Source organism: Odontomachus brunneus, unplaced genomic scaffold (assembly GCF_010583005.1).
Source record: "Odontomachus brunneus isolate Ranch 3 - 2012 unplaced genomic scaffold, Obru_v1 Obru_scaffold_276, whole genome shotgun sequence".
NCBI classification, from domain to species: Eukaryota; Metazoa; Arthropoda; class Insecta; order Hymenoptera; family Formicidae; genus Odontomachus; species Odontomachus brunneus.
This window is the reverse complement of record NW_022639726.1, coordinates 170,992-192,985: the sequence shown is the minus strand read 5'-3', so window position 1 is coordinate 192,985 and position 21,994 is coordinate 170,992. Positions and strand designations below refer to the sequence as shown.

General features: G+C 29.7%; 3 protein-coding genes across 4 annotated transcripts; all 3 read left to right on the top strand.

The window, feature by feature from the left end:
• The first annotated feature begins 886 nt into the window (after positions 1-886).
• On the top strand, positions 887-7,469 carry LOC116853083. Its single transcript, XM_032833955.1, has 7 exons — positions 887-1,035; positions 1,657-1,744; positions 2,905-3,128; positions 4,105-4,192; positions 5,595-5,644; positions 6,934-7,054; positions 7,173-7,469. Exons 3-7 carry the CDS (start codon positions 3,087-3,089, stop codon positions 7,262-7,264), a joined length of 393 nt encoding a protein of 130 aa, XP_032689846.1. The 5' UTR covers positions 887-1,035; positions 1,657-1,744; positions 2,905-3,086; the 3' UTR covers positions 7,265-7,469.
• A 5,825-nt stretch (positions 7,470-13,294) lies between these two features.
• Positions 13,295-16,804, top strand: LOC116853072. Its single transcript, XM_032833936.1, has 5 exons — positions 13,295-13,658; positions 14,341-14,428; positions 15,230-15,279; positions 16,340-16,460; positions 16,546-16,804. The coding sequence occupies exons 1-5, from the start codon at positions 13,599-13,601 to the stop codon at positions 16,638-16,640; spliced, it is 414 nt and encodes a 137-aa protein (XP_032689827.1). The 5' UTR covers positions 13,295-13,598; the 3' UTR covers positions 16,641-16,804.
• Positions 16,805-18,134: 1,330 nt separating this feature from the next.
• On the top strand, positions 18,135-20,815 carry LOC116853067. 2 transcript variants are annotated; one of them, XM_032833930.1, is made up of 7 exons: positions 18,135-18,265; positions 18,716-18,803; positions 19,265-19,314; positions 19,747-19,867; positions 20,011-20,199; positions 20,355-20,475; positions 20,561-20,815. In XM_032833930.1, the coding sequence occupies exons 1-5, from the start codon at positions 18,146-18,148 to the stop codon at positions 20,097-20,099; spliced, it is 468 nt and encodes a 155-aa protein (XP_032689821.1). In that variant the 5' UTR covers positions 18,135-18,145; the 3' UTR covers positions 20,100-20,199; positions 20,355-20,475; positions 20,561-20,815. The 2 variants fall into 2 exon arrangements, with proteins under 2 accessions (XP_032689821.1, XP_032689820.1); XM_032833929.1 differs by having other exon boundaries at positions 20,011-20,275.
• Positions 20,816-21,994: the final 1,179 nt, after the last annotated feature.

The following is a 21,994-nucleotide window of genomic DNA, read 5'->3' as shown; positions in this document are numbered from 1 at the left end:
TACAAAATTTATAAGACGGCTCGCTTGAGTCACTTTGTACTATTTATGGTATTCCACTTAAACACGAAGATAAACACTCTTCCCAAGCATCAGATAAATTAACGAAACGCAAGAGAATAATACAACAGTTCGCACAATTGAAATTTCTCTAATATTTTTGTAATGTCTTGCTGTATCTTCTAACGCGATTGCGTGGTTAAAATACTTGAATCGTGCATGAAAAAAGAAATAGTGTCGTTTATAGAAATATTTTATATCAAGAAATATAGAGAATATGTAATAAATATTAAAATGTAATAAACATTAAAAATATATACAAGAAATAAAAAGTATTAAAAAATATTAGAAATAAGAAACATAAGAAACATAAAAAGTAGTAATCATAAAAAGAGATATCTATCTGCAAAAACGAGGTTAACCGTTTCGTGTTCTTTCACCCAGCTTAATAATCTCATCAAAATTCAAAAATATATTAATATTAAAAATTATTCCCGTTATAATCGTTATTATAGCCGTTGGTTATGTGATCACAAACAATATTCTAGATACAACCAGACATATTTCGATATTGTTTACGAAAAGAAAGAATTACGAAGGAAAAGAGATAAAATTTTAATGTAGATACATGCGTATATCCTTGAGGGGTTACTTTCGCTTTACGGATTGCAAATAAAGTGGTTGTTTCGCGAAACTGTTGAATATTTCATCATATAATATGAAATGACTCAATCACAGTTTTATGGAACACATACAACAATATCGATTTTTAAATGTAACTTAATAACATCTTGTTAGCAAAAGATTAGCAAAAAAATATACAATTTTGTACAAAGAGGCCGTTTTCCAATATAATAACAGATACAAAATAATTCTCCGGCGTAAATATAAATCGCCTATAAATACGCGGTTCATCTTTGACGCGAAATAGTCTACAAGTAAAACCTCTGATAATCGAATTTGTTAGCTGTATTAGCTGTACAAAAACGATTCAGAATAAAGACTTTCGTGGTCATTGTATGCGTGCTGGCTATTATGGTAAGTGACATGCAATGATTGAAGTTCTATGTGAATTCACGAAATATTTCCGACATATCTAGGTAACTTAAATATTATTACTATTTTATTCTAATATGTGTAATTACAATTAAGTCTTATTACCTGCATTTTATGTTTACTGTCTTTATGTTAGTTTTAATACATCATAAAGCAATACGCAAAAGGCGAAGCGCGATTGATCTGATTTGTGTTTTAATATAATTAATGAAAAAATTGTTACAATACTAAATCAATATCGTTATTCTCCGAGCAAATTTAATCCACTTCAGAAGTTTTGTCTAGAATTCTGTTCTATGCAAGGACATCGATTCGATCATGGATTTATTTGACAATAAAAGATTAAATGTCATATTTGCAATCCCGAAATAACAAAAATTGTAACTGTATATAATACATAATTTATATTACTTTTTCTGTAGAAGAATAAACTTCTACAGAAAAATAATAAAGAGTATAATAATTTACAGTAAAATTAGCTATTTTTTACAAACAAGAAATTTGTTTGGATTGTAATTATTTAATATCTGATCATAATTTCAAACGATTATTAAGCCAAGTTGAAATAATTTTAATATGTTTTGATACATTCAATCCTCTCAGACGGTAGTTTACGGTTTCGACCAAAGACGCCTTGATTGCTTTTACAAGAATTTGCTTACATGTCCTCTAGAAGCAAAGGAGCCCGTGAGTGAGTATTAAAATTCAACGCATGTCAAAAGGAATACATCATAAAACATTGTAAAATCATAGATAATACGGAGTTATGCAGTCAAATTAATACAATAATTTTACCAAGTAAAATTAAAACACGATATATTAAAATTTATTTCATAAGATTAAAACAAGGACACTTACAGAAAAACGCGGTAATATGTGCTTCAGTTTTTTTCCTCTTACAATACACGTTGGGAACAGAATTCTATTATCTGAAGAAATCGAAACCGTTGTCTCAAGAACACATGAGAATTTGAAATAACGAAATTTGGTTGATATAATTACTAACTATTTTTATATATTTTAATAAATATATATTTATTTTATAATTAACTATATATTTATTTTATAATTAATTATATGTTTATTTTGTCAATTATATAATTAAATAGTGTGTAGTTTACAATTCAAAGATTTATTAATAATCTTAATATAATATCTTAATAATAATTTTAATCAAGGTCCTACTGTCGAGCAAGAGGAGGCGAGTATTTTCAATTGTAGCGTAAAAATTATATTTCATTTCCCACCTCCAAAGTCAGAGAACAACTGAATTACAATTTAGTCACAGTATACAGAACACTCTTTTTATATCTCTTCCTAGGTTATCTATGTAATTTTTTCTACACTTTGTTTGAACTATTTCTGTTCAATTATATATTCATGATAATGATGAGTAAAATGTAGTTGTCCTCGAGAGTATTCGAGACTAAACCTACGCTTATCCTGTTGATAATCGATAATGTGTAAGGTTGCAAAATTAAAAAAGAAACATTCGCGTTACATATTATAAGAGAAGGAATTGATGAGGAATAATGATTATCAATTGCCACGAAAATATACTTATGTCAAACATTGTATGTATTAGATTTCCAGACAGCACAATGTCAAATCGGGTCATAAGACGTCTTTAAAACATCTTTAAGACATCTTTAAGACAAGTTTATAAGGTATTGTCTTAAAGATGTCTTAAAGACATCCTAAAGACATCTTATAACTCGATTTTGGACATTTGTGCTGTCTGGGTTTGAATGCAAAATAAGAGTCACATATTTTCAAGTAATCCACATGGGATAGCTCATTTCCTCGTCATGATTTAGTCAAGATTTCCTGCAAGATTAGCGTTAATTTTAGCAACGGAAATCAGATGAATTACAACAAGGAATAACTGGCATAACAAACTGCGTGAGGAACGTGTTTACAGTTCTGTGAGTCGCCTATAAATACGTAACTCACTTTCAACGAGAAGCAGTATACGATTAAAGTCGTTCGTACTAATTTTCTTTCCTTCCTGTACACTTGGAAAGTAGTCCAAGATGAAACTTTCGGCAATTATCGTGACTGTGCTGTGCATTATAGTAAGTAATTAGTACTGAGTAATATTCTTGTTGACTCACTTTATGAATTCGATAAAAACATAATGTTTTGATCGTGTATTCGGTTATTAATAAAAGTAAATTCGTATTTCCATTCGCGATACAACAAATATTTAAATCGCATTACTATTTACGTATATTAGACATCGATATATTGTATTTGCCTGGTTATTATTCATCAAGTCCGAGATTCAAGAATGTAACAATTCCTGTGCACCTAGGAATTTCGATATAGCGCTGAGCACAAATAGATAATAATACGAGAAAGGTATCCTTCTCTTCACAGTCCGTAAATAAATAATTTTGAAAAATTGAAATAATAGAAAGCTTCTTAAAAATAAATAAACTAATAGTGAGAAATTAACGGCACATAAGGAGCAAGCACGAATGTCTTAGTGCTATTAAATACTAATATTACTTTATTTAATATTAATATGATTGTGGGAGGATAAAAATGTCCAGTATGTTAAACGCACGTATCGAAATTTTTTCTTCGATTATCGTACGCGGAGAATCACCTTCCATACTTAGACCGATCCTTGAGTCCCAATTTTTCAATATATATTTTTATTAAAATTCCAAACCCCCATTAAGCAAATGACTCAAATAAATTCCTTATATATGTTGCGAAAAAAATAATAATGATAATGAATTGAAGATTGTATCCAGAAAATCTCCGAGATAAAGTGGGCACAAAATGTTTACGAGAAATGTTATAATAAATGTACGTTATCATTAAATAATTTTGACTGTAAGAGGCTGTAAATAATAAAACTACTACAAATAACGGTGAAAAAATACAACAATTCCTTGCAAAATTTGCTACATTATGTAAAAGAAATGTCGATTTGAGTTACAAACGCCAGATACTGCTGTAGCAAACAATTCTTAAGCTTAAGCTAAAAATAAGATAATGAAACAATTCTAATATATGTTTTAATGGAATTAATCCTCTCAGGCGACTGCTCACGGTTTCAACCCAGACCGAAGTATAAATTTTCAGCAGAATATCCAATATTGCCTTGAAATAGAGAATAAAACACCTTGTAAGTATTAAAATTCAGCACACTTAAAAGAACATATAAAAAGTTGTAAGACAATGAATAATAAAGATCAATGCAGACAAATAGATACAATTTAAATTAGGGCACCAAATATTAAAATTTATTCCAAAGCAGGAGGCAACAACAAAAATACGCGACAAACATGTTTAAAAAAAAGACTTGTAACAGGAGTTCAACCTTTATTTTTGTTGTAATATACATTAGAAGCTTAAATCTATTTCTTGAAGAAATTCACACCGATGTCTCAAGAAAGCTTGAGGATTGTTACAAAGTAGTTTATGCAATTACTAGCTATGTGTACTATTAAATAGTTTGTAGTTTAGTCAAAAAATTTATTGTTAGAATTGTGTTTAAAAAATTATATCAGAGGTCCTCTAAAAAAATATTTAAATATTATACAAAACAAAATAACTGTTTGGTGGTAGCAATTATTTTATAGTTGAACAATCGAAGGAAGAATATTCCCAACTTCACTGCGCCTCTTTATTTTATTAAGCGCTTCTTGTTGTGCACTCAGTTGCTTTGATAAATTTGCAGGTTGCAATAAATTTATCAGGTCGATAGTCACTAGAAAGTTTCGACCAACCGTGTCCGTTTCTGATTGTTTTTCATGACTGTTGACTCATCCGGTAAGAGGGAATGTGTTAAAATAGAAATGACATTGTCTAGATATAGCTTCCGGAATGGAGCCGTGTCTTGAATCAGCGATATGCCGGCATATCGCTGATTCAAGACACGGCTCCATTCCGGAAGCTATATCTAGACATTGTATCAATGGCCGTGAAAGCCTCAAATCTAGTAGAAATGACATTCTGACAGTTTTTCGTGTTAATATTTTATTTCAATATTTTCACGCTATTTTCTCTCGAACTATTTGTTATTTGATAAGCGCTCCAGAATATTAATAAACATTCTACTTTAATGTATTAAAAAAAAATATTTTAAGTAAAAAAATATTTAAAAATATTTTTTATTTACTTTTAACATTCTTACTCTTCTTCTACTAATTGCGCGTTACACGTGAGCAGATAACCTTCTGATGAAAATACATCATCTCATATCTAAGAAACATCAAGCTGTTAAAATGTCACTTCTGCTTTGACACATTCCCGCTTGCCTGATGAATCAATAGTCATGAAAAACGATTAGCTAGAAACGGACACGGGTGGTTGAAATTTTCTAGTAATTATCAATCTAGTGAATGATATAGCATCAATACAACTGAATGTACATTATAAGCAATCTTACGTGTCTAATAACTGCTCAATAATTTCATATTTCGGGTAAAAAGTATTGAGGACATCCGATTAATTCGTATTAGTGACAGCATTCGAGTAGAAAATCTCTCAATTGCGTTATTGCATCAATAATTGTTGTGTTGCAGCTAGAATCGATTCCAAAATATTGAAGTGCGCATTGACATTTGATGGCCAGGTATGTATATTTATATTTAATGTAGACTTGTCGGCAGAGGGAGAGAAAATAATTCAAACGTGCAGTAGAACTAAATTCCTATTATTTTATAACTATATTTGTTTGTTTCATTAAGAGAGAGAGAGAGAGAGAGAGAGAGAGAGAGAGAGAGAGAAGCAATCAAAATAACAGATTATTAATTTAACATACCTAGCAGAACATGATACTATATTAATAACATCAAATATAACGTGTATATATTATTTTTATCAAAATCTGAAATTAATTTTAAAATCGCATATCTTAAGAAGAAATCGTAGACAAACTTAGAAAGAAGCATTTTTAGAAAAAGGAAAATAAACAATTCAATCTTTACTGTGATTTCAATAAATTTGAAGAAAAATTCTTTTTATTCGGTGAAATGCATAAAAATAATTTCCAAGGAACGAAATACTTCCTGGTTTGATAAAGTATAGTTCTGTAAGAAAGTGATATTATTTAAATTTGTGAAAAGCACTTTGTAATAGAAACTTTATCCTTTAAAATTCTTTTTTCTACTACGTTTCTATCTTAAAACTACAATAGTTTAAAACTTAACATATTTTACGAGAAAGAAGCGTTCTTCATTTTATTTTAAAGATATATTAAGATTATTTTATATACTAGCTGGTGTGTGAGCGTAGGATGTCCTGAATTTTAAACGATCTCTTGATATATTCTATGCAAGTAGAAAGAAAATAGATATAACATAAATGTATAATGCGAGTATATATTCATACGTAAAATACTACTTATGCTTTGCGGATAACAATTAAAATAGTTTTCTCGCCACACAATACTGTCAAAGAGTTTATCATACACAATATCAAAATAATTTAAACAAAATAGATAACATTGTTCTGTAATATTGCTATTGAAATGCATGCAACATTTACTGATAATTAATTATAAAATGCTACAAAAAAAGACCTACACTGAAAGAAATTATTGAATAAAAATTAACAAACGAATATTTCCGATCACATACCGATTTTTTGTATTCGATCAGGAAACATTCAATGAGAAATATCGATTCATAATTTTTTAATCGGTTTATCTGATAAAATATCATTATGATCGGGAGTATTCAATTAAGTTTAATTAGATATCCTAATCAGATATAAAAATTCATCAGTATTTTGATCGAAAATATCTGTTTATTAACTTTTTTTAGATAATTTCTCTAACATGTACAGAATACTGTACATTCGAAGTTATCATTTTACAAAATATTATAAGACATACAAAGTAATTGCTCTCATCTGTTCCAGGTTTTTGATAAAAATAACCAAATCAGGAGGGCTGTAATGGTAGCATTAATAATAGACATTATCGACGACGGATATCAATCGATGATGGCACAAACGTTATTCAGAGATTGCTGCAATAATGGTAACCGATTTTATCAATTAAAAGATAATTGGAGAATAATTAAAAAAAATAATGTTCTTAAAACATAGTTCTTTTATTTTAAAAACAAAATTTGCATTTACTGATTTCTTTTATTTAGAAAACGTTGACGACAATATCAGCAACGACCAAGAGACGACGAAAATAATTGAGTGTTTCTCCTCAATTAAAAATTACATTACGTTAGAGTAACATACAAAAACATAATAGAAACAAATTGAGTGCAATAGCCAAATTTTATCTTTTGCCGTACACTATACTAAACACTCTTTTCAATTTTCTTCTTGGTTTCTCTGTGTGACATTTCTCTACATGTGGTTTTAACTATATATATATATGTGTCTTTTTCTGTTAAATTATATGGTTACAAAAATAATTGATTATGGTTGTTATATGATATGGTTGTTATTTTTATAAGTACTATATAAATATTGAAAAATATATAAGAACTTTACAAGACACGTTTCTGGTCATTTTGTATTATTCGTCTCACTTGGACACAGGAACAAACATTTTTCTTAAACATCGGGCAAATCAGCAAAACGTAAGTAAATAATAACTCGAATAACTCTAACTCTTTTCCAATACCTTTCTCCAATAACATCTTATAACTCGCGTTGTGTGTTCAAAACACATTTGAGGCACACGTGGTAAAAGAAGAAGCGCGATGTATAAATAATTTATATTATAAACAAAGAGAACACACATAACAATCGCAAGAAATATAAGGAATAGGAAACTTAAGAAACACAAAAAGCATCAGAAGCAGCAGAAGTAGAAAAGAAATATCTACGAAAGCTTGGTTAACCGTTCCCGAGTTTGCACAGTTTAACGATCTCCCGTCTAAAAATATACAATATTATATTAACCCTTAAGCTACGGCGTTATTTTTCTAAATATTAGTTATAACGTGAAGTCCTCGACTGACTCAATTTTGCTTTTATTAGATAAGAAAAAATATGAAAAGGAATGAAAGAAATAATTAGGTGATAATTACAAAAATTTTTACAATGTTTAGTACTTTAATAAAAATTTTCTCAAAAGATATTGTAGAAAAACTATTCTTGATATCCTTTTGAGATCTTACATTGTAGTTTGACGGTTAAAATTGTTTTGTTGGTTATATAATCATGCGCGATACTTTAAATTTAAACAGACATACTCTCTCAATATTCTTTACGACTGGAAAGAAAAGAGACGTAATTTTAATGTAGATACAAGCAGACAGTCTTGAAGTGTTACCTTCGCTTTGCAGAATGAGTGAGCGGTAGAACGAGCTCCTAACACAAAGTTTCATCTCGAAGATGATTTGAATCTATTCACGATCGCCTGGTAAGCGAGAAATAATACTAATTGTACAATTATATGTTTCAAAATCATAAATACTTAGTAGCTGCCATGAGATTGTCAAAAGATACATGTTAAATGAGACTTTGTCTAAAGAACTCATCCCACCACATCAGGCACGTTCTAATTTGTTAATTTTCGTTAATTAACACCTGAACAATTATCGTGATTATTTATAAATAAACTTATTCGCTCAGTTTGATGAAATCTACTTGCATACAAGTGAACACATGTGCTCTTTGGGAGACATCATGTATATTATATTTTAATAGAAAGTACATGTCACAAATTCTCAGATAATCCATTTGGATTTCTCTTATTCTTTATCTTGCGCTATATTTTCTGCAAAATCAGCAGTAACTTTTAGTATCATAAATCAATAAGTCAGAAGGATTGAGGGACAAAAAATAAATATTATATCAAACTATATAATACGCCTGCTTTTAATTGTGAATCGCCTATAAATATGTGGTTTATCTTCGATGTAAACTAGTCTATGAGTATAGCTCCTCGCATCGGGTTTATTTTTGTATAAACTTCAATCCAAGATAAAGACTTTAACGCTTTTTGTGCGTATTTTGACTATTACGGTAAATAACAAGAAACGAGTGAAATTCTTTGCAAATTCACAAAATATTGGCGATACATCTTGGTGATACAAAATTTTATTACTATTTTATTCTAATGATTACTCGACTTAAATTTTATTACCTGTACTTTGCGTTTGTTTTTCATGTTAATTTTAAAATTTCATAAAGCAGCACGCAAAGTGTAAAGCGACTGATCTGATGTTAATATGATACGTTATTCAATGTATGTTCTAATACTAAAACATCTTTATTTTCCAACAAATTTAAATTCAAAAATTTTATTTAAAACACTGTATTCTTCAAAAATATTAATTAGATCATAAATTTAATTGATAACAAAAGGTTTAAAGTTCAATTTTTCATTCGTAAAATAATAAAAATTAAATCCGTAATAATAAAAATTAAATCAAATAACGATATGCCTTTTTCCTAAATATTTATGTAATTTTCTCTATGTGGAAGAACGTACTGTCATAGGTGATAATGAGAGAGTATATTAATTTATCATAAAACTAGCTATTTGTTGCAAGCAAAAAATATGATTGTTTTGCAAATTTTTTATATTATAATTTTAAACGATTATTAAGCCAAGTTGAAAAAATTTTAATATCTTTCGATACGTATACAATCTTTTTACGGCGGTGGTTTACGGTTTCAACGAAAAACGCAGATACAAGTTTCGTGACAATTCCGCTAAATGCAGTGCACCGAGTGAAGTAAAAGGTGAGTATTAAAATTCGGTGCACTTAAAGACATAAAATATATATCATAAAAAGTTGTCAGATCATGTACGATAAAAATTTCGGAAGATAAATATTGAGTAAGTTAAAAAGTTAACATGTATTAATATTTATTTAGCAACAAAGCGAAAAAGAACTCGTACACTTACAAACAAATGCGACAATAGATATCCAAGTTTCCTTTGTGTTGTTTTATATCTGTTGGAAGAAGAATTCTATTATCCGAAGAAATTGATACCGTTGTATCGAGAAAGTGTGAGAGTTTGAGCTAATTAAGTGCGGTTAATTTAGTTATGAACTTTAATTTGGTAATCGTATAATTAAATAATGTATGGTTTAGCCAGAAAACTTATGAATAGAATACTAGAAAAATATTAACTTAGTATTTTTTCGCGGGATATTAAACGAGCGTTCTTAAAAAGTATTTAAGCGAGTTTGCTAAACAACTGTTTTGTTATAGCGATTATTTCATAATTATATAATGTGAAAGGGAATGATTCTAGATTCATGACGCCTCTTATTTTGTCAAGCACATATTTCTCGTTTAATATCGTTAACAATCTTCTGCATTTGTTTGAAAACTATTTAATAGTTTCGTATTTTGAATAAAGAAAATGTGGATGTTGCTAAAGCAAATAGAATTCGCGTTTAATTAAAATTCAGCATTCAATTCAGCATTCAAACAGAGAATCTCTTAATTACGTCATTACATTTATAATTTTTGCGTTGCAGCTGCTGACGCGTTTATTTGCGCACTGCGGAAGGATGGCTTGGTACATGTATTTTGCATTTAATTTACATTTACTGGCAGTATTTAATTTCAATCCGAATTCAAAACCGAACTCGAATAGTCAGACATCCAATACCTTGGAGGTCGCATACAATCAATCTGGCTTATCTGTTCCAGCTTTTTCATGAGGATGGCCGAAACAAGATGTTACGATGTTCGTAAACAAGACATGTTGATATTCTTGACAGATTGTATCGGCGAATTGCAGGATATGAAATGGTCACAGAATTTATTTAAGAAATGCTACAAAGATAGTAACTGATTTTATTAGAAGATACTTAAAGAATAATTTAAAAAATTTATATTTTTAAAAAGTAATGCTTTCGTCTGAAAACTAACTTTTACATTTAATGACTCCTTTTATTGCAGAGGTTATAGAACAAGATACCCACAACGAACAGACAAAAAACATTATTCAATGTATCACGCCAATTCTATATTATTTAAGTATAACACATATATAAACGCGAATTTCAGATTTTGCTGCATACATTATATACCAAATGTTCTCTTCGTAATTTTGTATTTGGATTCTCTCTGTACAACATATTCTACATATCGTTTAAATTATCTCTGTCAAGTTACATATTCATAACATTTAATAAAATATATATATTCATATTCAATAAAATATGAACGTTTTAAAAGAACATTCTGCAAGATTAAACGTGTCCTTGTCGTACAAGCCAGTAAATAATCGTCCAAACAAGTGTGCGGGGAAATGTGTTTGCATGCGAATCGTCTCAAGATTATTTAAGAATGTACTTCTTAACAGTTCAAGTTCTTCTATATTCACGCAAAAAAATTTATTTAAGAAAAAATAATTCGTTCTATCTACGTGTAATGTCTTCCTCATTCGTAATGTCAAGGAAACAGTTTATTCAAAGACAGGTTCACTATTTCCCATAAATTTACAGTTACAAAATTTCAATTTTGATTTCAATCTTTAAGATTGACGCAAGATATTTTTTTATTTCCATCCTTTAATTACTTAGGATCATTTTTTATCGAAAGCAAATCGAAAAATTACATTAATCAGTTTTGTTTTCATACATTGGAGGAGAATGATATATGTGCGAAACATTGCGGTGTATTTATGCGTGAAATTTTGTACAAGATACAATATGTTGATAATGGACAAAGATCACATAAAAATCTCTAATACACCATTATTCAGCATCACACTCGCGACGGCAATTATGGTGAACGCTAAAGACAAAAAACAACACAGCAAAGAAGAATTTTCTTTCAAATATTGAAAATGGGTCACAATATTCGTGCGATTCTTTCTTCTCGATGCAAGTATAGTGCGAGCTGCAGATATAATTTTAGATAAATAGTATAAAATAATAAAATAGTGCAAAATAAATTCTTTAAAAATGTATTAAATGTATATAAAATGAGTCTTATCGTATAACTATCGTTGCAATAAGTCCTCACGGAAATCTATTAGGTGCACAACTTTGCTTCCGCCGTTTTTTTTCCGAAATTCGAGTCTTTGTTGTAAAAATTGGTTATACATTTATGATTCAAAGTATTGTCCATCGCTGGCCACTACTTTCTTCCATCTTTCGGACAGCGTACAAATCCCGCGTCGAAAAAATTGGTCATCTTTTGAGGCGATCCACGAATCGATCCAATTTTTTATTTCTTCATAAGACCGAAAGTGCTGGTCAACCAGGCCGTGTGCCATTAATCGAAACAAGTGATAGTCAGAGGGAGCAACGTCTGGAGAATACGGCGGGTGGGGTAGGACTTCCCATTTTAACGTTTCCAAGTATGTCTTGACCACTTTCGCAACATGGGATCGAGCATTGTCATGCTGCAAAATCACTTTATCGTGTCTCTCGTTGTGTTGCGGCCGTTTGTCTTTCAATGCTCGGCTCAAATGCATCAATTGCGTTCGATATCGATCGCCTGTGATTGTTTCAGTTGGTTTTAACAGCTCATAATACACTACGCCGAGCTGGTCCCACCAAATACAGAGCATGACCTTGGAGTCGTGAATATTCGGTTTGGCCGTCGACGTGGAAGCATGGCCGGGAACTCCCCATGATTTTCTGCGCTTGGGGTTATCGTAATGAACCCATTTTTCGTCCCCAGTCACAATGCGATGCAGAAATCCCTTCCGTCTTTGCCTTTCAAGCAGCTGTTCACAAGCAAACAAACGCCGTTCAACATCTCTTGGCTTCAATTCGTACGGCACCCAATTTCCTTGCTTCTGAATCATTCCCATGGCTTTGAGGCGTTTTGAAATGGCTTCTTGAGTCACTCCCAATGATCGTGCCAATTCTTCTTGAGTCTTGATCAAGTAATGCCTCCAATTCTGCATTTTTGAAAAACTTCTCTCTTCCACCGCTCTGCCGGTCTTCGACGTCAAAATCACCGTTCTTGAAGCGTTGAAACCCCCCCACTCATGACACGTTCTTTCACTAATAGCGGCCTCACCATAAGTATTTGAGAACATTCGATGAACCTCAGTCGCAGATTTCTTCATATTAAAGCAGAAAATTAAAACCTCCCGCAAATGACGAGAATTTGGCTCGTAAACTGACATTTTCAATCGAGAATAACTTTATGATGCAAACATAAATCGACTAATGTTTCTATGGGGTTATGTTGACAGATGCCCAAGTTTATCAATAACGTCTATGATCTATTTATTTTGACCACCGCTAAAGCCATCTATAGGAAAACGGTAGAAGCAAAGTTGTACACCTAATATATCAGAAAAATAATCACGTTGTAAAGACAGTGTTTATTTTATAACGGTACGAATGCTTGTTATAATGACAATATTATTTCACGTGTTGTTATCCAATCATTACATGATATATCAATTTTTCGCGATTACACGACACAGATATCCCAATTTCTCTGCAGATCAACATTACTTTTTAGCAAGATAACCTGTAAGATTACGGTAAATAATAATTAATATAACAAACTATATAGTGCGCCTGCTTATAACTCTAATCGCCTATAAATACGTGGCTCACCTTCAACATGAAACAGTCACTGCGACTAAAACACGTCGTACCGAATTTGTTGCCTTTTGAATGCCACTAAAAGGATCCAAAATGAAGATTCTGACGATTATCGTGTGTGCGCTGACCATAGTAAGTGAATCGAATGCATCTCTTTGTAAACCTATGAAATACCCGCGTCATACCTCCCGGTGATATTATTAATATTATAAATATAATTGTTATTTTATTTTCATTAGTACTTGACTCACATCTTATTAAGTGCTTTTCGCGTTTGATTTTAATTAGAACATTTTATATAATAGTAAACAAAGAACGAAATGGCAATTCCAAAAATAATGCGACATTTTATTCAAAAATTCCGACAATAATCAATATACTCATTTTCTGAAATATTCAGGTCTATTTAAAAACATTATTTAACGTCCTACCTTCTTTATAAATACACATAGATACTACAGTTCATGTGTTTGAATCAAATATAACGTCTGAATCGGATATAAATGACAATAAAATATTTCTAGTTCATATTTGAATACACGAAACAATTAAAATCAGTGCCTAAACGCGCGATATCATTCTTTATTTTTTTTAATTTATGTTTATGTAGCTTTCTTATATAAAATTCGTTATGTGAAACTATAGTACTATATACGAGAGATTATGTAGTGTAAGAATATAATAATCTATCGAAACTTGCTACTTATTTAAAACAAAAATTTGTCCGAGTTATAAATGTCTAATATTGCGATTTCCCACGATTATTAAGCCAAAATGAAACAATTTTGATACATTTTGCGATCAATTCTCTCAGGCGATGGTTTACGGTATCAATGTCGAGCGCATATCAAAGTTTAACAAGAATTACGTTGAATGCTGCCAACGAGAAGGCTTGCTATCGAGTGAGTATGAAAATTCGACGCATCTATTGGAACATATTATAAAACGTTGTAAGAGCATGAATTATAAAGATTCTACCAAACAAATAAATCTGTCAGTTAGAACAGCGAATATTAAAATTCAACACGCCAGCAGAATACAAGAAACTTGGCAATAGTTTCTTGAGTTCCTTTTCTTTGTGATATACATTGAAAGTCGTAGACTATGCAGAGATTGTGCTGTGCATGTTATTCGTCGACGAATAATGAAAAAATGTATCTTGTACTTGCGCATATAATTCTATATGTATTGTTGCATTGTCATGTCGCAAAAAATAAAAAAACAGAGAATTGAAATAATGAATTTCAATTGACGTAAATACAAATTTTTTCATTCGTTAATCGCTATTATTAAAAAGTGCGTCGCTCAGTCAAAAAGGAATATTAAAAATGTTATATTAAAATAAACTGCACCGTATCTCGAAGACAGTCAGACGAAATCAAATGAATATTCCTGAAAAATATTTAAGTAACCTTACAAAATAAAATAACTGCCATGTAATAACAATAATTTCATTATTTAGTAATTGGAAGGAAAATAATTCTAGATTTATTATATATCATTATTTTGTCAAGCATATATTTATCGTTTATATTGTTAACAATCTTTTGTGTTTATACGATAATTATATAAGTGAGCGTTTTTGTAAGAGAGAGAGAGAGAGAGGAGGGAGGAGGTAAAACTAATTAATTCGATGTTAGTTCAAGCATTCAAATAGAAAATCTCTCGAGTACGTTATTACATCTGTAATTTGCGTGTTGCAGAGTCATTCCATATCAATGCATACAAATGCGCACTAGACATGGATGGTATGGTAAATATATTTTCGTTTAATGTTTATTCACCGTTAGAAAGAGAATAGTCTTATCACATACAATGCGATTACTCTATACGTATTTTATAACCATGCACTTTCCTTTAGACGTTAATGTAAAACTATCACAGTGAGAAATTATTGATTTAACATTTCCAGAACACTATGTCGTAGTAATAATCACGAATAACGCATTAACGACGACAGTGACGTGTTTCATAGATCATTATGCTTGTTTGGATATTTATCTCACTTTCATAAATGATCAATAAAAAATAAATCAGTAATATGATCAGAAAATTCTAATAAGCTAGTTTCATTGTAAATTAAGATTATATTAATTTTTAGTGATTATAGAATATTCTGAGCAAATGTGTTATTTCGACATTCTTTTCGAGTGGAAAAAAACAGATATAAAAATAGATGAGTTTTTTTGAGATTTGAGCAATACATCCGAAAAAGTTCATTCTACTGCTAAGGAAAGCAACTCACTTTCCTTTTTTTAAATAATGGTTATATTCATCAAAGAGTATCCTCTTGATAATAGACTTAAAATATATTCTTCGTAAGAATATTACTAAACTATATAGAAGATAAAGTTGATTTAACTTTATATAGTAAACAAATCGAATTCTTTTATTTAATATGCTTAGTTGAAATATGATAAACTTACCAGAATTCAGAATTTATTTTGAATAAATTTGATATGATAAAAATCTATGGTAAATTTATAGATATATATAAACTTATATGGATGAAATAATCAAGACAAATAACATTTACTTGAAATCAGTACGCATTTTTCCATGTATAATTCGCAAACCGTGATTAAAATAGTTATCTCGTGACACAATACTGTTGAACAATTGATTAATATAAATATAAGAATAAAGCCAATAATTTTAAATATAATATAAAACAAAATTATCTTCACATAATATATGAATATCTTATTAATAAAAAGTTCTGCTATAGAGGAAGGTCCTACTATAATTAAACATTTTTATAGTTTTGTACGATACAATATGGAATTCAAAGCAATATATTTCATTTATTTCAGATTTTTAACGAAAATGGCCGAGTCTTAAAGAATGCATTTTTGACATTTATTGAGGACGTTATTTCCCACGAGGGCGAAATGAATTGGGCGAAACAGTTATTTATGGAATGCTACTACGAAGGTATTCGACTTTTATTAAAAAATAATTTTAAAAAATCTTGATAAAATAATTTAACCAAATTATCTTTTAATTGCAACGCTTTAAGTCAAGCACCCTATAGAGAGGGACAGTGAAGAAGAGAGCAACCAGATTTGCATGTGCACCTTGTCAATCTTGATTCTATTTCAAAGCCGAGAATAAAGACGAATTACAGAACTTCCACCATACCGTATTATGAAAGACTTCATGATCTTCACATTTTCCTGGATTTTTCGTCTATTTCTTTAAATATCGGTTAATATTTTTCTATTGAATTATATGTCCATGATAATGATTCAATAAAATATAGTTATTCTAAAAAGAAACATTCAACAGAACTTAATCATTGCCCTATCAAATAAATAACAATCATCTGATATAATGTGTGGTAAGATATGTTTGTTTCCTTTACAAATAATTATTAAAATCGAATATACCATGCTAGGCTTAAGATACTTAAGACATGCTTTTGGGTCACCCTGTATTATTCGCGGGCATTCACTTGAACGCGAGAAGAAACATTCGTTTCAAATCTCGAGCAACGCGAAATCACGCAAGAGAACAATACAATGGCTGCGTTCGCTTCGGGCACTTACGCGCTGTAAGCGTTATTCTATCTTTATCGCTCATTATATGCGGGAAAAAGATAAAATGACGCTTACAGCGCATAAGCGCCCAAAGCAAAAGCAGCCATAGTCTCCATTTGATTCAGTATCTAACCTACTTCTAGTCCCCATTTCTAACAACATCTTATAACTCCCATTGTGCGGCCAAATCACTTGAAGAGCAAGTGGCAAAAGAAGAAACGGCGCGTACACAAATAACATGTGTACATAAATAACATATGTCAGAACAATACAATCATAAGAAAAACAAGAAATAGAAAACATCAGAAACATGAGAAATAAGGAATATGAGAAACTCGAAAAGTACGAAATAAAGCACACATCTACGAAAACTTTCTTAATCGTTAATTTTTGTATTATTTAATAAGTTTACCAAATTAAAAAAATGCAAAGCTACATTAAGATTATTTTGTTGAAGCGTCCCATAATTATATAATATTCTAAATTCGAACAGATGTACTGACTCAATATTTTTTAATGGAAAAAGAAATAGTCTTAATTAACAAGAAAATATTCTTAAAAGGTTATTTACGTTTTACAGATTGCAATTAAAATAGTTACCACAAGAAAATATTGTCAAAAATTTAGTTATATACACAAATAAAAATAGTCGAATAGTTTTAGGTGCACATATATACAAGCACAATATTGATTTTATAAAATATTCAAAGCTATTAACATAATAAATAATATAAAAAAGGTGCTATGTACAAAAAGATTCTTTTACAAAATATAATAATAGACACAAAATAATCTAAACTACCACTAATTTTTAACATAAATAATAAATGTATAAAGCAAGATGCCTTAAAGTCATTTAGATATCATATCTTCAATATGTAATTGGAATAAACACTAACGATATTCATTAAATACTTCGACAAGCTCTCGATCTTATTACGGTCAAAAAAAATAATTTTCTTTATCACCGAATTATTTTTTAAAATTATTCTTTTAGCAACACAATTCAAATGAATTACATCAAAGGATAACTAATCTAGCAAATTATGTAATGCGCATGCTTGTAAATAATCTATAAATATGATATTAACCTTCGACGCGAGATATTACATGTCTAAAACCACTCGCATCAATTGTGTTTTATCCTTATACATACAGAAAAGTATCATGAAAATTGTGATGATTATCATGGCCGTCATGGTAAGTGACACTCAATGACCTCTGTGCACACACGAAGTATCGTAATGCGCATTGTACGAAATATAATACTTCCGGAAATATATATATTAATAATAATATATTTTTCGCGGTAATAATAATATATTTCGCGATACATGTTTAGACTGTGAATGTAAATAACAATTAAAGATTTCTATTTAGTATTTGAATAGGCGAGATAATAAAAATTGAATCAATAATTAAACAGTAATGTGCGCGCGGTAATATATCTCCTTTTGAAGATGTATACTTAAGTAAATTTTTCTGTGAGAAATAATATTATAGATAATAAGCTATAGGAAGAATATAATAATATGTCATAAAATTTTCGACTTCTTGTATACAAAAGATCTGATGGATTCCATGATTTCTCACAACACTTAAATCAACATGAACCAATATCATATGACTAAATGTAATCAATCCTTTCAGACAGTTGTTTACGGATACAACTCCAAACGCACTGCAAGGTTTGGAAAATATTATATTGAGTACAACAAATCATATGGTTATGAAAGGCGTGAGTATTTAAATTCAGCGTATCTAAAGGAATGCGTCATGAAAATTGAAAGCTCATGGATTAAAAAGCAAACAAATAAATAAAATAAATTATACCTTTACCCAACATGCCATTAAACGAACATTCTTAGAAAATATTTTTGTAAACTTATAAAATAAAATAACTTATGTTATGCAAATAACTTATTAATGCAATAAATTCTTAAATAAACAATCGGAGAAGAAATAGTCTCAGATTTACGGTGCCATTTTATTTTATCAAGCATATACTTATTGGTCGAAATTAGCCACAACTTTTTTTGTCTGTTTAACAACTATTTAATAATTTTGTGTTTGTCATAGAGAAATTTTTGTGGCTGATTGGTTGACGCCCCATGACCCAAATAGAAAACAAAATCTCTCCATTTCATTTAAACAAAAAATTTCCCTTTCGTTATTACATCTGTAACTTTTATGTTGCAGTTACATTGTGCCACCAATCGTTCAAATGTGCATTAAGTAAAGAGGGTCAGGTATATATATTTGTGTTTAATGTAATCTTATATAATGTAATTTACTTCGTTAGAATAACTTTAACTCAAAGTGTAATTAGCAATTTACCAATGCTATCGCAATGACAGATTTAGTATAGACAATAGAACATTATGCCATCTTAATGATGTAAGAAGATATATAAAAGTATATAATAACGTACTAATAATGTCCGTGATGTCATTAGTACTCTTTAAAAATTTATCTATATAAATATAAATTTATATTTTGCAATTTAATAATGTCAAATAATTTTAGGTATAATATATAATATTATTACTTTTAAAACGCAACGTATTGATGTTTCTTATTAACGTAAGATAGATAGAAAGGGTATAGCATACATAAAAAATTATCATTTTATATAATACAATGTATGAGACATGTAAAGCAATCGATCTTATCTATGTCAGGTTTTTGGCCGATACGACCAATTGTCAGAGGCTAAATTCTTGGAGTTTTTAAAGGATGTCATCTCCGACGAAACGGAATCGCAAAAATTACAAGAATTATTCAAATCTTACTATAATGAAGGTAAAGGATTTTATTAAGGAATAAATGTAAAATTTTGATTTTAAACAATAATTTTCCTATATAAAATAAATATTTTGTCTTAGAAATAATTTTTACAATAACTAAGTAACTTTTACAATAACTAAATTCCCTTTTCATTGCAGCGTATGAAAACAGACAAGACAAATATTATCCACTGACGGAAAATAACTTTATAGATATTTTGATGAGTAGTATGCTAATATTCTTTTGAACCCAGAATAAAAACGAATTACGGATTATATTTTAATATGACGAAACACACACGCTACCTTCATATGTTTTCTGGATATTTTTTTTGTATAACATTCTCTGTATGTTATTTGACTTTCCTTAAATTGTTGGACGTTTATAACAAATTATTAATGAAAAGTTCTGCTATAGAGGAAGGTTCTACTATAATTAAACATTTTTATAGTTTTACACGATACAATATGGAATTCAAAGCAATATATTTCATTTATTTCAGATTTTTGACGAGAATGGCCGGGATTTAAGGAATGCATTTTTGACATTCATTGAGGATATTATTTCCCACGAGGGCGAAATGAATTGGGCGAGACAGTTATTTAGGGAATGCTGCTACGAAGGTACTCGACTTTTATTAAAAAATAATTTTAAAAAATCTTGATAAAATAATTCAACCGAATTATGTTTTAATTGCAACGCTTTAAGTCAAGCACCCTTTAGAGAAGGACAGTGAAGAAGAGAGCAACAAGATTTGCATGTGCACCTTGCCAATCTTGATTCTATTTCAAAGCCGAGAATAAAGACGAATTACAGAACTTCCACCATACTTATGAAAGACTTCATGATCTTCACATTTTCCTGGATTTTTCGTCTATTACTTTAAACATCGGTTAATATTTTTCGATTGAATTATATGTCCATGATAATGATTCAATAAAATATCGTTATCCTAAAAAGAAACATTCAACAGAACTTAATCATTACCCTATCAAATAAATAACAATCATCTGATGTGTGGTAAGATATGTTTGTTTCCTTTACAAATAATTATTAAAATCGAATATGCCATGCTAATCTTAAGCTAATTAAGACATGCTTTTGGGTCAGCCTGTATTATTCGCGGGCATTCACTTAAACGCGAGAAGAAACATTGGTTTCAAATCTCGGGCAACGCGAAATCACGCAAGAAAACAATACAGTGTCTCCATTTGACTCAATATCTAACCTACTTCTAGTCTCCGTTTCTAACAACATCTTATAACTCGCATTGTGCGGCCAAATCACTTGAAGAGCACGTGGCAAAAGAAGAAACTGTGCGATGTGTACACAAATAACATGTCAGAACAATACAATCATAAGAAAAACAAGAAATAGAAAACATCGGACACATAAGAAACAAGGAATATGAGAAACTCGAAAAATAGGAAATAAAGCGAATATCTACGAAAACTTTCTTAATCGTTAATTTTTGTATTATTTAGTAAGCTCACCAATATAAAATAATACACAGATTACTATATTAAGATTACTTTGTTGGAGTGTTCCATAATTATACAATATTCTAAATACGAATAGATGTAATGATTCAATATTTTTTAATGGAAAAAAAGATACAGTCTTAATTAACAAGCAAACATTCTTAAAATGGTATGTACAGATTGCTTTACAGATTGCAATTAAAATGGTTACCACGAGACAATTTTATCGAAAATTTAGTTATACATACAAATAAAAATAGTCGAATAGTTTTAGGTGATATATACAAGCACAACATTGACTTTATAAAATATATCAAAACTATTAACATATTAAATGAAATAAAAAAAATACAGCTATATACAAAAAGATCCTTTTACAAAATACGATAATAGACACAAAAAAATCGATCTAAACTATCACTAACTTTTAACATGAATAATAAATATATAAAGCAAATCATTAAAGCCTTAAAATCATTTAGATATCATATCTCCGATATGTAATTGGAATAAACACAAACGATATTCATTAAATACTTCGACGAGCTCTCGATCTTATTACCGTCAAAAAAAGTAATTTTCTTTATCACCGAATTATTTTTTAAAATTATTCCTTTAGCGACACAATTCAAATGAATGACCTCAAAGGATAACTAATCTA

What these genes read in the sequence shown, in the direction of transcription:
- LOC116853072 (XM_032833936.1), top strand. Translation starts at nt 13,599, where the DNA reads ATGCCACTAAAAGGATCCAAAATGAAGATTCTGACGATTATCGTGTGT. An exon ending in ACGAGAAGGCTTGCTATCGA is followed by an intron (nt 14,429 to 15,229) that starts GTGAGTATGAAA and finishes TGCGTGTTGCAG; the next exon opens with AGTCATTCCATATCAATGCA. An exon ending in CACTAGACATGGATGGTATG is followed by an intron (nt 15,280 to 16,339) that starts GTAAATATATTT and finishes CATTTATTTCAG; the next exon opens with ATTTTTAACGAAAATGGCCG.
- LOC116853083 (XM_032833955.1), top strand. Translation starts at nt 3,087, where the DNA reads ATGAAACTTTCGGCAATTATCGTGACTGTGCTGTGCATTATA. An exon ending in AATAGAGAATAAAACACCTT is followed by an intron (nt 4,193 to 5,594) that starts GTAAGTATTAAA and finishes GTTGTGTTGCAG; the next exon opens with CTAGAATCGATTCCAAAATA. An exon ending in CATTGACATTTGATGGCCAG is followed by an intron (nt 5,645 to 6,933) that starts GTATGTATATTT and finishes CATCTGTTCCAG; the next exon opens with GTTTTTGATAAAAATAACCA.
- LOC116853067 (XM_032833930.1), top strand. Translation starts at nt 18,146, where the DNA reads ATGATATTAACCTTCGACGCGAGATATTACATGTCTAAAACCACTCGC. An exon ending in TGATTATCATGGCCGTCATG is followed by an intron (nt 18,266 to 18,715) that starts GTAAGTGACACT and finishes CAATCCTTTCAG; the next exon opens with ACAGTTGTTTACGGATACAA. An exon ending in CAAATCTTACTATAATGAAG is followed by an intron (nt 19,868 to 20,010) that starts GTAAAGGATTTT and finishes TTTTCATTGCAG; the next exon opens with CGTATGAAAACAGACAAGAC.